The sequence below is a fragment of the Leptopilina heterotoma genome, unplaced genomic scaffold (genome assembly GCF_015476425.1).
Source record: "Leptopilina heterotoma isolate Lh14 unplaced genomic scaffold, ASM1547642v1 Lhet_21, whole genome shotgun sequence".
In the NCBI taxonomy this organism is placed as follows: Eukaryota; Metazoa; Arthropoda; class Insecta; order Hymenoptera; family Figitidae; genus Leptopilina; species Leptopilina heterotoma.
In genome coordinates this window covers 1,579,584-1,594,341 of record NW_025110925.1, presented here as the reverse complement: position 1 = coordinate 1,594,341, position 14,758 = coordinate 1,579,584, and the positions used below count along the sequence as shown (strand labels likewise).

Genomic DNA, 14,758 nt, shown 5'->3' with positions numbered 1-14,758 from the left:
CTACGATGATAAAAATTTCAGCTGAAGCAGATGAACAGTTTTCAAAACTGATAATCAGTGACCCACAAGAAGCGCTTTTTGTGCTAATTGCTGACGATCAGGATTTTTCTTCACTGAAGAAACCATTCAGTCTCGTAAGTAATCTTAAACCAAATCGATCGCGACCGAAGATTCTAATAATCTTCACGAAGAAAATAACTTTGCAAAAATGCAACAGTTTGCTTCGTGAAATGTGGTCTCATGACTTTTTGGATGCGACTGTAGTTTCAATTTACTCTCTCAAAGGTGTCGTGAATCACGAAATTTCAAAAAGTCTGCCGAAGATCCGTCTTTACTATTATAATCCACATACTAATATTTCATGGTCTAAGAAATTCTCACCTAACGTTCAGTGGTTTCCAGATAAAACTCGAAATCTACACGGTTACAATCTGACCGTAAACATGATTGCTTATGAGCCAGAAATTTTTGTAACAATGGATAAAATGGGTCGTAGAGAGTATTCAGGATTGGGATGGACAAAGTTAAAAACTCTGTCGGAAATAATGAATTTTCAATTAATAGCGGAGTATCCTGAAAATTGGGGCCACTTGAATTGCGAAAATAAAAGCAAAAGCACTGGTGCTTACTTGAACATTATAAGTAAACAAATTCACTTTATTTCAATGGAGTTTCAGAAATTATCAGACTGTGAGAACAAAATTTTTGAATGGAGTACAGGAATTACTAAAACCGAGTTATGTTTGGTTGTACCAATTTTTGCAAAACAGTCCTACACATTTAGTGATTATTGGAAAATTTTAAATATATTTGGTCTCATGAGTTTGCCAATGATAATATGGGTATTCATGCGAATTGCTAAAATTAAAACTGAGGATCTAAAGTTGACATATATGATCCAAATTATGTTAGGATCATCAGCACCGCGTGAACCTCGGAAGTTAAAAGAAAAAGTTATTTTCCTCTTCATATTGGTAACATGCACTCTATATTCATCAGTCATCTATACAACGTTTACAGACATGGGTTTGGAGAAGAAAACCACCTACTCCTTACAATCAATCGACGACGTACTGCAATCAGATCTAGACATTGAAATCAATATAAACTATTATCGGTTGCTGCAAATTTTCGGCTCACCAAAAGTTCAGACTTTAATAGACAAAGCTATTAAAGTTGAGAGATTAGCTGCAGAATGTCTACAACAATTAGTCACGAAGAAAAATATCATCTGCATAGCATTTTCATTGAATGCTAAATTTCTTCTACGAAATGCCAATGACAAGTGTCTTTTGCCAAAAGTAAAGCTATTGGAGAATGATTATCTCTCTCATTCCATAAGTCAGACAGTGCTCACTCCTCGATCTCCTTACGTGAAGAGGATTAACTTTGTACTACAAAAAATGATCCAGTCCGGTATTACTGAAAAATGGATGTCTCCATATATGAAGAAAATGGTGATAAATACAGTCAGAAGTGTTGAATGTTTTAACAAAAGTGAAGAATCACAAGCAATATTGAAGCAAATGTTTATTATTCTTATTTTTGGGTATACATATATTCTCAACAGTTATATTCGTTGCAGAAGTATTTGTTTACAAAATTGGTAGAGTGTCAAAATAAGAACAAAACTAGAAATATTGCAATAATACCTTTCTGGTAAAAATATATATTGTGCAGAATTTTCTTACTAATTTAATAATACCTTAAACGGTTTAAGTTCGGTCCATTTTTATAGGTGGAGTATTTTTGTGTTGTAGTGCTCCCCTGAGTTTGGTTTTTGTAACTTTTTACTCGTTGTTTCCATTTACTTATTGTAAACTTGTTTGTGGCTGTTAAAAGGGACTCTGTGAGATTGGTGGATTTGGAGAACTTATGGATGTCGAGTGTCAAAACATTGATGCAGCGGGAGGTGATAAAGAGAGTAAAAGAAACATTTTCTTAGTTTTTCGTCGTGGAATCCCCACAACTATCAAAATCCCTCCTTGTAAACGCACTTCTACTCATACACTTCAAAAAGGCGGGTCAACAGTTAGCCAACTATATATAACTCCTAATTTCGGCTTAAACTCTTCTGTCATCAGTCTCATCAGCGATCAAATGTATTTAAGCAAACCTTAGTGTACAGACTTTTAAGTTAAACCCTCCTACAAATGTATTTACAAATTTGTTCATTTTTCATTATATTGAAGACGACAGCTGTATTTTTTTGATAGAAATATTGACGATTTTTTAAAACGCCGTGAAACCGGAAGGAAGGCATTAAAGCATCAGGGTGTATTATTACTTTGTATAAATTTTTTAGTTTGTATTCTGACTTCATATTACAAGGTTGTATAATACACGAAAATAAAATTTAATGTCAAATTAAATAAGCATTTATTATTATTATTCACTTCATCTATCAACTAATATCTTCTGAAAACTTATAATGTGAATTAGTGTCTAATCGCATGCGTTGAGACGAGGACGTTTCTCCCTTCCTTTCTTTTTTTAAATATTTATACTTATGTAATTTAATTTCTTTGTAATTCTTACGTTTCTGAAGAGGACAGTTAAGCTGTTCAAAACGTTAAGGGAATTGTTTTAATTTTTTCCATTGGCTTGACTCGGAGTGATGGTTGACTTCAATACTTAATTAATTTGAAAACCGAGTGATAGAATCATTATTATTATTGACCATGGTTCTACAAGGGTCATACAACTGTGCTTCAAACAACAGTACTTCAAACATATTCCAATTTTCTTCGTCTTTTCAGCAGAGGGGAATTTTGAAAGAATGGATTAACATCAATAAACGTGCTGCTAGATTTACCACTCAAATACAGTTCCTCTTGAATTGTCGCGGACATACGGTTTAACGCCTAAACACATCGACACTATTAATTCTAGTTTGGATCATTTTTTCTTACATAGTAATACTGGTAACTTAAAATCATTTTTAACTCATCAATTTATTTGTTAATTACCTGGCGCCGGGGAAGTTTCCTAAAATGGATCACTGTTGGACTTACTACAAATTTAAAGTATGGAATTTGTTAGATACAAATTAGATTTATATCTATTTATATTTTTAATTACTTTACAAAAACCTTTTCGGATCAGTTAAGAAAAACTGTATTTTAGTAAAATTTGCAGGAGAGTTCAGGAGCAAGAAGAAACTTAGTGTATTACAATGTGTGAGGGTCTGAAAATTTCTAAAAATGCCTTACGCAGTTTGCGCACGATGCTGCAATTTAAATTTATTTAGTCTAAAGAGCTACTCTATTGAACGCAAAATATAAAGTAAACTTACGCGATGTCTTAGATTGTAGGTAAGGACAAGGTTGCGTGCAAACGAATTGGCAAAAGCTTGATAAAAGTCAAGAACTTCCAGAAGACGATCTCTTTTTATGGTATGTAAATCACAATAAGTTAGAGCTCTGACATTAGCAGCACTTTGACCAACTGCAGAATCCTTCCAAAAACTATCCCCGAAGACGTCTCCTTTTCCCAGAATGGCCACTACTTCATCGTCTTGTATCACTTCCAGGCTTCCAGTCACAATAAAACATAGCGAGTCAATCGATTCCCCAGTGTGATACAATAAATCCCCAGGAGCACTATGCGACATTGTAAAATGCATCGCCAAAGCTCGTAAACACCCATCAGACGCCAAACTAAAAAAAGAACAATTTTTCAAATTACAACCATCTAATTATATATATATTTTTTTTTAGTTGAATAGTATTAATTAAATCATTTTTAGCTGAAGGAAAGAAGTATGCTGACGCTTTGAGTAAAATTCCCAAAATATTTACCGAAATGCAGGATGTTCGTTGAAGACTTTTCTATTCAAATGTACGCAAATGTCAGCCTTCATATCTTTAGGGCAGTAATTAAGCACTTTATCAGTGTCAAGGCCTTTGGTCATTGCCCACGTGCTTACAACGTAATCCATAACTCTCTCGCTAAGAGCTTTAGGCACCTCGTGAAGTTTCATAAATTCGCGTACATTATTTAGCATATCGTGATATTTAGCTGTCGCTGAAGTCATTTGTTGAATGATGGTGGTCACATGTCCAAATATCGTGGCATATAACAAGGCTTAAAAAAAATTTTTATTCATTATTTTAGCCTGCGTGTTGAGGTAACTTAATTGATATGTCAACAATTTTCCATAAAATGTAATTGTAATAAAAAGTAATAAACTACGAAAAAAATTTCTTACCAGCGATAATCATCATGCAGATGGTGAAGATCTTTTCATTGTCAGTTTCTGCAGCAACATTTCCAAATCCCACGGATGTCATGCAAGTCATAGTAAAATATAAAGCTGTGACATACATCGTCCGTCGAGATGGTCCTGCCACAAGTTCTGGTGCAGTACTAGCATTGGTCCACAAGTAGCTGTACGGAGACTGAGTAACATTAGCCAGTTTCCACAGCCACGAATACTGTACACCACCATCCGCATCAGATCTTCCTATCGAATACCTTTGGAACAAACATATTTTCTTCAATAAAGAATATTTAAGTTTCTGCATGCTAACCACGAAAGAAAATAAAAATTAGAACAGTTTCACAATTCATAGACAGCAGAGAGTAAATTTTTAAATGAATAAAAGGAAACGAGATCAAACAGATTAAATTAAGAAATTAACCCATTAGAAATACAGATGGTTGACAAAATTAAGTCATATGATATATGAAGTAATGATAGTTTAGAAGAATCGTGACAGCATGCAAAGAAGAAAGTACAGTTATTTTAGTAATGAACAAGATTAAGAAGATGAGTACAATTCAGATGTTATAGTAATTATTTACAATGTATTGATGATAGAAGATGTGCACACAGAATAAAATCACCTCACAATGACGTACCAGACACAGGCAAGCCAATGCGCCACCAGCATGTAAAAACAAAGAAGAAGTATGAGCATCGCAGCTCCGTATTCTAAATATCTATCCAATTTTCGAACAACTCTCCCAAGTCGAAGGAGTCGCACGACTTTGAGAGCGGAGAAAAGGCTTCCAATCCCATCTTCATCATGATCGAAAGCATTAAAAACGTCATATGGCAGGCAACTTAACAAATCAATAATGAACCAAGACTTAAGATAATTCATTCGGATGACCTGTTAACAGAAATAAAATTTATCATCAAAAGTATTATAGTTTTAGAGACAGTGAGAAGAGTCATAGTAACACACATAGGAATATTAGAAATTTAATTAATGTAAATAATATAAATATTTAATAGGCAAGAGTTATAGAAAAGACATAGACTTCCAAGTTTGCATAGAGGCAATGGTTATCTAGAACATCATTCGGATGTCCATGTATTTGCTACCTAATATGTCTTTGAAAAATCGTCTAAATGGACTTGAACGTCCTCAGAACGTTGTGTCTTCTTGTATATTGTCCGAATTATAAAACTATTTAATCCTGCAACAATAAAACCAGTGTAGGTCGTTTTAAAAACAGTTAACGAGATTTGTCAGTAATGACCGATATCCACGGCTGTTGGTCCGGTCGGCAGGAGTATATAAAAACCATAGTTCATCCAAAAACCCCTATAGGTTAGATAACAATGAGGAACTTTTGTATTTACTGTGTCTTGGAGGATAGGTATAGTCAATAACGAGATAGTATTTAAATCTTTGAATGAAGTATATTTATCGAAATAAAATATAAAAGTTACAAAATATTTTAATAATAAATCAAATAAATAGAGTTAAATTTTTAACAAACCAACCTAGTTTACATATTAATATCTAACACTGAATAGATGAATTTCACGTTTTATAAGTAAACTGTAATAAATGAATAATCAGCACTGAAGGGCGAAATCTCACGACAGCGTGTCACATTAAATGTTAGATAAATAAAAGAATAACCAACACTGAAGGGCAGAATCTCACGATAGCGTGGTAAATAAAAATTAAATGAATCATTAACTAACACTGAAGGGCAGAAACTCGCAACAGTGTAACAAACAAAAAAGAAATATAACAATTAAATAACGAAACAATCATAAAATAAGAACATCCGCAGCACTTCAAGCGTAGTCCTCAACTGACTCCTTTGATCGTCAGGTCAGTGACCATTATGTAGGTAGAGTGGGGGACAGTTCCCACCTATTGTGAATCCATGGTGATCCATCGTAAGGGAAAAAAGGTCTTGTGACATGACGTCGTGAGGGGAAAGGATTAGGTAGATGGTATGGTGGGGATACGGAATTCGCTGCGACTCACGATTCCGCTTACATGTTCCATTGAGCACAGGGATACGACTTTTTTGTGCGCGGAAATTTGGGTACAATGGTGGTAATGACTTGGAGACATCATAAAGTCAACTAAAAGACGCCTATAAGCCATTCTATATCTGGCCCAAAAGATGTCCGAAAGACGTCTAAAAGACATTCGAAGACATTACCTAAAAATAAAGAAAAATAACATTAAATTTACAAATCTGTAAATGCACTAGAAATGAATATTTTTAGATATATTTCATGTTAAGCAATTTTGAAAATGTATTATCTATATTATTTGATATACAACATGTTTAATGTAATGTTTTGTCTGTCCATTATAAATATTCTCAGCAAAACACTTTTTTGCAATGATTGTTTTGAAAGGTTACTATACTAATATGATGAAAGAAGTTACATTGAATAAGAAACTTGAAACTTCGCTTGATAATGGTTCAAAGCTAGATTAATTTGTGTTGTATATGAGAATATCAAAATAAGCAATGGAATTATTCTTCTAATCTTAATATTCTTCAAGTTTATATTTTTATAGTCTACTAGGTGAAATTTTAAGAAAATCTAGGTGGCATTCTTAAAGAAATTGTCTTTGGAATAGCTTATAGGACATCTAGGGGAGCATAAGATAGAATCTTTACAATAATAGGATAGGTTCGCATACAAAAATTTAACTATATACAAACTATAAAATTACTTACTATCCAAAGATTTCTTTTGAATCTTCACTTTCACGTGCTACAACTATTTATTAATTTTTTCATGTAGTACACAGTAAAGTATGATGCGAAACTGTTACACCGAGTATGCGTTGGGCATGGCATACCATAAAATTGCCTCTAAATGTTGATATATCAAGTTAATTTGTTAAAATATGTTAATATCTTGCATTACAAAAAAGTTTATGTAATAAAAATTATTTTTATTTCCCTCAGGGCACGGAAACGTCTTTGTTCTAGAAACGTTCCTAAAACGTTTTTAGAACGTTTCATGTCCTCTACATAACGTCTTAAAAAACGTTTTTAGAACATTGGACGTTCTTAAGCCGTTATGGAACAAGACAAATAGTTTCTAGAACAATGACTTTTTCTGTGCCCAGAGGGTTATTTGTCTTTGATTCAATATAATTTTGACAATGTGGCTGATCATGACATACCTCCGCGATGATTATGTCCTTGTAGCATATAAAACCATTTGAGAAACACTACCACATAGTTCCGTCATATTTTGTGCACCTATAACTCCAGTTAATCAAAGTTTCAAAACGTGATAGTGATTGTAATTTTAAGAATTAAGTAACTGATGGGTATGACATATCCAGCCACATTATCATTATTTGTACCAAGTGATAAATTCCTGTTATTTTACGATACAAAATTTAATTAGAAAAGTATAAGTACCTTTGGGTCGGAAACAACTTCACCACCTGCACCGACAAAAGTAGTATGAAAGTTGAGCACGATGTCGATGAAGAAAATCACATCAACTATAGTGTCCACCACCAAGAGAAAAACATCTTCGCTAGTTTTATTCTTGAAGGCGACATTATAAGGAACCATAATGGCTGTGTAGAAAGTTAGGCATAAAATAATCCAGTCCCAGATCGCCTTAAATGCGCAGTAATGTAAGAGGATATGAGGAGGAGTTTTTGGAGCTTCTTGACGATATTGGGGCATTATATCCCCACTCAAGGACATCATCTGAAAATTATTAAATTGTTTCTGAAGTTTATGAAATCTTTATCTTGTTTTGCTTATATTATGGAATCTTATGTTTTTTGAGTGTTTTCACCATTATCTCAAAGGCAAGCTAAGATTATCTCTAGGACAACTGTTTAACAATGTTTCACAAACGTTTTCAAAAGGATATTCTATGAAAGCTCACCACGTTAGAAAAGTATTAGATAATATTCTAATTAATAGATTATACTTACAGGACCTAAATGTGATTGTTTTGTTGTAACTGGTATAGTTGATTCTTTTAGTGCTGGCATATGAGATGTGAATTGGGAAGCAAGAACCGATCTGGATCTGGTAACTGATCTGGCTAGTTTGGCAAACTTGGAAAGTCCTCCTTTGCTGTCCTCCGTTTCGATTGGTTGTTTCAGTGCAGTTATATCCCGAAATGTTAGCAGAAACAGGACCACTAGATCCCGTTCGTTTTTTATTGGCGCTATTTGTAGCAGCAGCCATAATGGGGTTTCTGTAAAATAATAAAATTATATTAATAAATCGAATGGGTAAAGTGTTTTATAACTCTGTACAATTACTGTCTATTCTAATGGTTAAAGTGAAAGAACAATAATAAATTGTAGAATAAAGCTTTATTTTTTTAAAAAATATTGGAGAGTAGGGTTTAAGCATTTAGTTAAAGGTTACTAAAATTCATCATCCTACAAATTATGCAAAGGAGATCATGGTAAATGCTTTAAATAGAAAATTGAATGCGTTATGTTTTGTCTAACTTTGCTAAAATAACAGTACTATAATGGGAAACTTAGCATTTGAATTAGATAAACTTATGTCTACTGAAGTCGAAAAAATTTTAGTTGTAAAAAAATAAGTCAGTTTAAAAAAATTAAAATTTGTTAAATTTTGAAGGTTATGTTAATTTAATTAGTATACATTTCCACTTTGCAGATGGACGTGTCGAGTGACTGCAAAGTGAATACGTAAGCCCTTCTCTACAATACTTTTTTTTAAGTAAGTGAATTAATCACAATCACATAAATGGACATAAAGTGATATTATTATCAATTTATTTTATAGAGTAACTAATTTTATTTTGTGTTCTTCATTTTTGACAAAACAAAATTATTGTACATAATAGTTAAAGAATATTGCAGCACCTAACAAACCTTATTTAATTTTAATGAACTTTTTTAGACGTTTCTCTTAAACTTTTGGCCAATATTCTACAACCACATTATTAAAAATTTTTTTTAAGAAATATAAAATTTGGTAAGAAAAGAATCTTTTAAAATTTTTATTTAAAAATCTTTTCGTGTTCTGAAAATTAAAAACTTTAAATTCAATATTATTACCTCTTTCATGATGCAAAGTGTTTAAGAAATAAAAACAAAACATAAAATAGACATGAATAAATAAAAAGCTTTTTTATTGCATTTTTGTAAAATTTGTAAACCTTTAAAGTATAGTTGTGAATTAGAAGAAGAAGAAGAAGAAGAATAAGAACGTGGAAGTGAAGTTTCCTTGTATATACAAATTAATTATTGTATCTAATTGATTGCGTCTTATGAAATTAGAAATAAATCTTATAGTGATCCAGCAAAATTAACTCCAGATTTCTTTCCATTAAATTAAGTATGAGTTACACATAGCACAAGTTAGGAAGATTGGAATATTTTAAATCTACTACATAACAATTTTAATTCACCATCTAAAAGATGTCCTTTTGGACTACTAAGTTACTGTGCAAAATTTAATGAGTTTGATTACAATGCGATTAAAGAGTACATCTGTACAGATTAGATTTTTTAGTTGTAAACAAAAAAAATAATATATATGAAGATGCCTGACGTCGACTAGATTGTGACCACATCCACTACAGCCATTAACGTTTGTTTAATCCCTTTGCATCCCCAACATTTGTACTTCTATACCCGCAATCCATTCCACAACAAGAGGATTTCAGCAAGGTGGACTATAGAGAATGGCTCTTCCGAAAGAGAAATAAAATTTGTTTAAATACGATTCCAGTTAGTTTCTCGTTCGTTATTGTTTTATTTAAGTTTTTATTTAAATTGTTCGTCCTTCACCTTAAGTTTGTTTTGATTGTTCTTCTGGCGCCAAATTCCCTTCCTTAGTTCAGTCTTGTACAGGGAAGGGGAAATAATTTTTCAGTTGCGAGAAAGACGTGGTAGAAGCTTGCAAAGTTAGTACAAATTCTGAGGGGCAAAGAATTTCTGTGCGGACATTAGCTGCATTGAGGAAATTGTTGACAGCATGAGGAAATCCAAAAGTCGGAAGGCTCCTAGATCGGACTGCATTTCCATTGACTTTTATAAGCTTTTACCACAGATTTGGATTGTCTTTATTTGTAGTTTCTTCAATAAAATTATGGACTCTGTTCTAAATGAGATGACGGTTAATATCCTGGGTAGCAAAGATCACTAAATGGACAATTCGCGTTCTCCTAAGCATTGTTGGGATAGACTGATCAGCTTGTTTCGCCCTCATTGGGACAATTTTTCTCAAGTAATTGATAGTCTGGACTGTGAAACCATTCTCAAATTATATGGAACGAACCTTGTAGATCGTTTCCCTTCCTTCTGGGAACGCAGCTATATTTGGTGTCTAAGCTAAGGCTTTTTAATAAAAGAATTGTTGTCCAACTACTATTGTCAAATACTTATGTTACTAGAATTTTGAATGGTACACTTAATGGTTAGACGTCAAATAGACTTTTTTTAGTCTATTTTTAATCTTCTTTCTTCTTTAGATGACTTTTGATGATTTTTTAGACGGATATCCGTGTAAAGATTTTAAACAATCTGGACTCATTTCCTTGTGGTTTAATTGCCCTCTCAGGGTATTAAAATTAGAACTTGATGTTCATCTTTTAATATCAAGGAATCAGTAAAAAAAATAATTGCTTAAAATGTAGCTATTCGACATTCTTTTGATCGTTACCTCAGCGTTGCCCTTAGCTGCAACAAATTCAAATATTGCATGCGGATTTCGAGTTTCAGGAATCTGTCATCTCAATTCAGATGTTTTTGCTGAAATTGATTTCTTGCCCGGTCATGACTATTAACGACCCAGCTCGTCTAACGAAAATGATATCCCCAATGCTTTAAGGGCAGAAATAATCGACGACGACATTCCTCTCGACCAGGTTCACAATTTTTATATTTGTAGTGACCATTTTAGCGATTCAGATTTTATGAATTCTAGTAAGCAGACATTAAATTGGTTTGCTGTACCAAAACCATTAGTTTCACAATTAGAAGGCACGAATTCAAAGAATTTTGATTCTAATGAGCTTGAGTCGGAAAATCCAGCTGTAGAGAATCATCGACTGTAACGAAGTGTTTTGTTACTTACTCTTCCTAATTTTCCATGTGTAGGCGAAGCATTTTTAGAGTTTAGAGAGGCGTTTGTTTGTCTCTTTTTTTATCACAGGTCTGTTTCGTTTGTTGTCAAGTCTCTTGTATTTTTCTTTCGTATCAGCGTGCGAGGAGCTGTGGTTTTCGTGAAATCAGAATTTAAATGATTTTACGCATGATTAATTGTTAGCATACGTCACATGGTCAGCGACCCTTTCCTAGTCTCTTTCAGGTGCTGTTCCGTAGGGATAAGAATAAGGGTTCTTCTGAAAATAACGAAGGAAAAACAAGAAAACTATTTGATAATGAGGAAGCCTACTGGGGACAATCAGATGGTTCGACACTTATTTGCGGGTTCCCGACAAGTCGTGACGCGGTTTTTGCCGAGTGTCATAATCGAGAATAATTTAAGTTTTGTTAATTCGTTTTAAGTTTTATTAATAAATAGTTGTTTTCCTTCCCTATCTAACAATCACGCAGGGTCGGGATAGGATGATGACTAACTATTTCTCCATTTCATTGGGTGGTAATTTCCACCTCGGTGTGGTCCACTGACTGCTGGGGCAGGATGACGATGACTACCAATTTCTCAATTTCATTGGAAACCTGTTGCTTCTTCATCAACGTTAAAAACAGGAATTTTTGGATTAAAATCATTGTGACTGGACAATATCTTTCTCTGAAGACTAGAAGACCGTAGATCTAACATGAATGACATAAATTTAACTGAAAGAAAGTGTGTGCAGTATATGGTATAATTCAAGTTCCAAAAGAAATTGGCAATATTTTTGTAGCGAAAAGGTAGAAATTTCCACAAAAGAAATAAAAAACTCGCTACAATATTTAAGACCTTTGTTTTAGTTAAAGCTTTAGTGTGCAGTTACATGTCAGCAGGAAGGGTGAAATTTTCGGTTCGCATGTGACTGCATCCTTAGAATTTCATAAATATTATAGGGACATTTATCTTGTCAAAAAATAAGTAAATTTTTAAAGATTAAACTCATTGGTGCAGGCAGTCCGGAAATGACTTTGTTTTAGTTTTTATTTTTGGTGGTGAAAATTAGATCCAGTCTCCGTATCGAGTCATCTAATACCGTATTATGGATCCGCATAGACGTAGTCAGAAATTATACGACTATCGAGGTTCTGACATATCATCTGCGAACTATTATTAAAGGATCATTTGTCATTAACATCAAGCCTGAAAATAGTAAATCATTGTGTTTTCTTCTGTTTTAAATAAGGGTTTTTGTTATTATTGTGTTTCTAATTAATTACTAGGTTCAAATCATATCTTTTCCTTTAACAACGTTCTAAAATAACACTAAATATTTTTAGGACAATTTACAAATAGGTTTTAGACGTGTTTAGGACATATCTTGGACGTATTTTAAATGCTCTCAGGATGTCTTAAGGGGATGTCAAAGTCGATGCGATTGAAACTCAATGCAAAAATCCAATCGACTTTGACATGCCTTACAAGCATGTCGATTTTTCAAAAAAAGCCTCGCTCATTACTAAAATTATGAAGACTTTATTTTACATTATTTCTTTTATAATAATAAGAAAATGGAAAGCAGACATGGGGCCCAATTTATCTCTTCTTACAAACTGAGCTATTTTGGATAATATTACATGCGGGCATATAAGATATAAAAATGTTTTCAGTACAGATTAAAAATTTTTTAAAACTAATTATAATATATGAAAAGCAAGTCGTTTAATCATAACTAGAAAATGTCTATTATTAAACGGATATTTCTCAGCGAATAACCTAAAATTGCACCACTAACTATTTATTATAATAAAAAAGATCTTATTTATATTTGTAAAAGTTCTATTAATGTTTCATAAAATAAGCAAACCTACTGGAGATTAATATACAATTTAGTTTATATAAAAATACTATATATTCTGTACACTTGAAACTCTTTATAATTTTTTACTTTTTTACATAGGGTGATGGAACCATTTGTCGAGGAAATAGTGAGGTTCAACATTTACACATTTTTTAATCACAATCAAAACCATCCATGTAAATTAAAAAATATAATTTAAGTAAGAGGAGTATCTAAGCTAGTATACTTGATAAAATTTCGTTAAAAAAATAAATTATATATTAAATAATTAATATAAAAGAAATTGTTTGTAAAATACCATTTGTCGAGGCTCAGATACCAATTGCTCGATTTCTTGACCCAGTTGTCGTTTTTTTTGTCACATAATAGAAATTTAAAAAAAAACTGTATATATAACAAATTTAATTACTCTAAATATAATTTTACAAAATTTCCATGAATTTAATTCTTCAATACAAATTTTTTTATCCAAATTCAAGTATTTAGAAAATTAAATTAATTAATAGATGTTTACAAAAACCTAACCATATATTAACCTACGAAAATGACAGATAATATTTATGCTTACGTTTTTAATTGACAATCGAAAAATGGTGTCAAATAATAAAATATGCCAAACCCATTTCTCGAGTCAACAAATCGACAATTGGAGAGCAATCAAAATTCAGTACCAGTTACCGAGTATTAATTTTATTTAAACTAATAAATAGTCATATAAAGTAATTATCAACAGTTAGATACTCTTTGTTTTCTTCAGAATTTAATGGTATTAAAAAAGTTTTTTAAATATTAAAAAATAAACTGTACTTAGAAGTTAAATAACACAAGTCACATTACGAATGAAAATAGCAAATGGTGTCATTCCTCTGATTTCGTGAGTAATGCATATAAAATTATTTTTTTTAAGAAAAACAATTTAACATTACAAAATAAAACATTTTTTTATGAATAACTATATTAATTGGGAATATTGTTATATTATTTTATTTTACGTATTTAATATAATTTACTATTTATAGACATAAATAGTCACCAAGACTCGAAAACTGGTGTCGACTCGACAACTGGTTCCTTCACCCTAGCAAACTATGTAAAAATTTTTAAATTTTTTTATTTCTAATAGAGATGAAAAGGTTATAAGTAGGTTAACAAATTTTGAGCTAAGAGGTCCAACTCAAGTAGAGAGAAAATAACAATACTATAAGTCAAGAAGCTTTCTTTAACTAGGATTTTCTTTGGAAAATATGAAGGTTCTTTTATTTTTTTTTATTTCGGAAGGGAACGTTCAGCTTAGGGACAAATGTTTGACTTTGGAAGTCAAAGCCTTAAAACATCTTGTACAATTCAAATATAATTAAAAAAGGACATTTAAACCATAAATGACTCCAATAAAGCCATTGTTGTTTCAGATTAGTATAATATCATTATCACATTTGTCAATGTGCGTATAAAAAGCTTCGAGTGTTGTTATAAAAAATTATATCATAAATAATAAAGATAAAGAAGAATGTAAATTACAAGACATTAATATTATTATTAAAAATATAAAAACATGAAAGTTAAAAGATAAAGCTGAGCTATATA

The 14,758-nt window shown here is 32.0% G+C and overlaps 1 protein-coding gene across 7 annotated transcripts in view; it reads right to left on the bottom strand.

Annotated features, from left to right (window-relative positions):
* The window catches only part of LOC122501477 (potassium voltage-gated channel protein eag), a 97,453-nt gene that overhangs the window by 35,483 nt on the left and 47,212 nt on the right, over positions 1-14,758 (bottom strand). For 4 of the 7 annotated variants that reach the window (XM_043610975.1, XM_043610976.1, XM_043610978.1 and 1 more), the window contains 6 exons: positions 8,181-8,449; positions 7,648-7,947; positions 4,864-5,117; positions 4,211-4,476; positions 3,801-4,086; positions 3,296-3,659 (listed from right to left, as the gene is read on the bottom strand). In XM_043610975.1, the coding sequence (XP_043466910.1) occupies positions 3,296-3,659; positions 3,801-4,086; positions 4,211-4,476; positions 4,864-5,117; positions 7,648-7,947; positions 8,181-8,449 (1,739 nt within the window). Of the gene's footprint in view, positions 1-3,295; positions 3,660-3,800; positions 4,087-4,210; positions 4,477-4,848; positions 5,118-7,647; positions 7,948-8,180; positions 8,450-14,758 lie in introns of all 7 variants that reach the window. The other 3 variants (XM_043610973.1, XM_043610974.1, XM_043610977.1) reach the window with 1 other exon arrangement.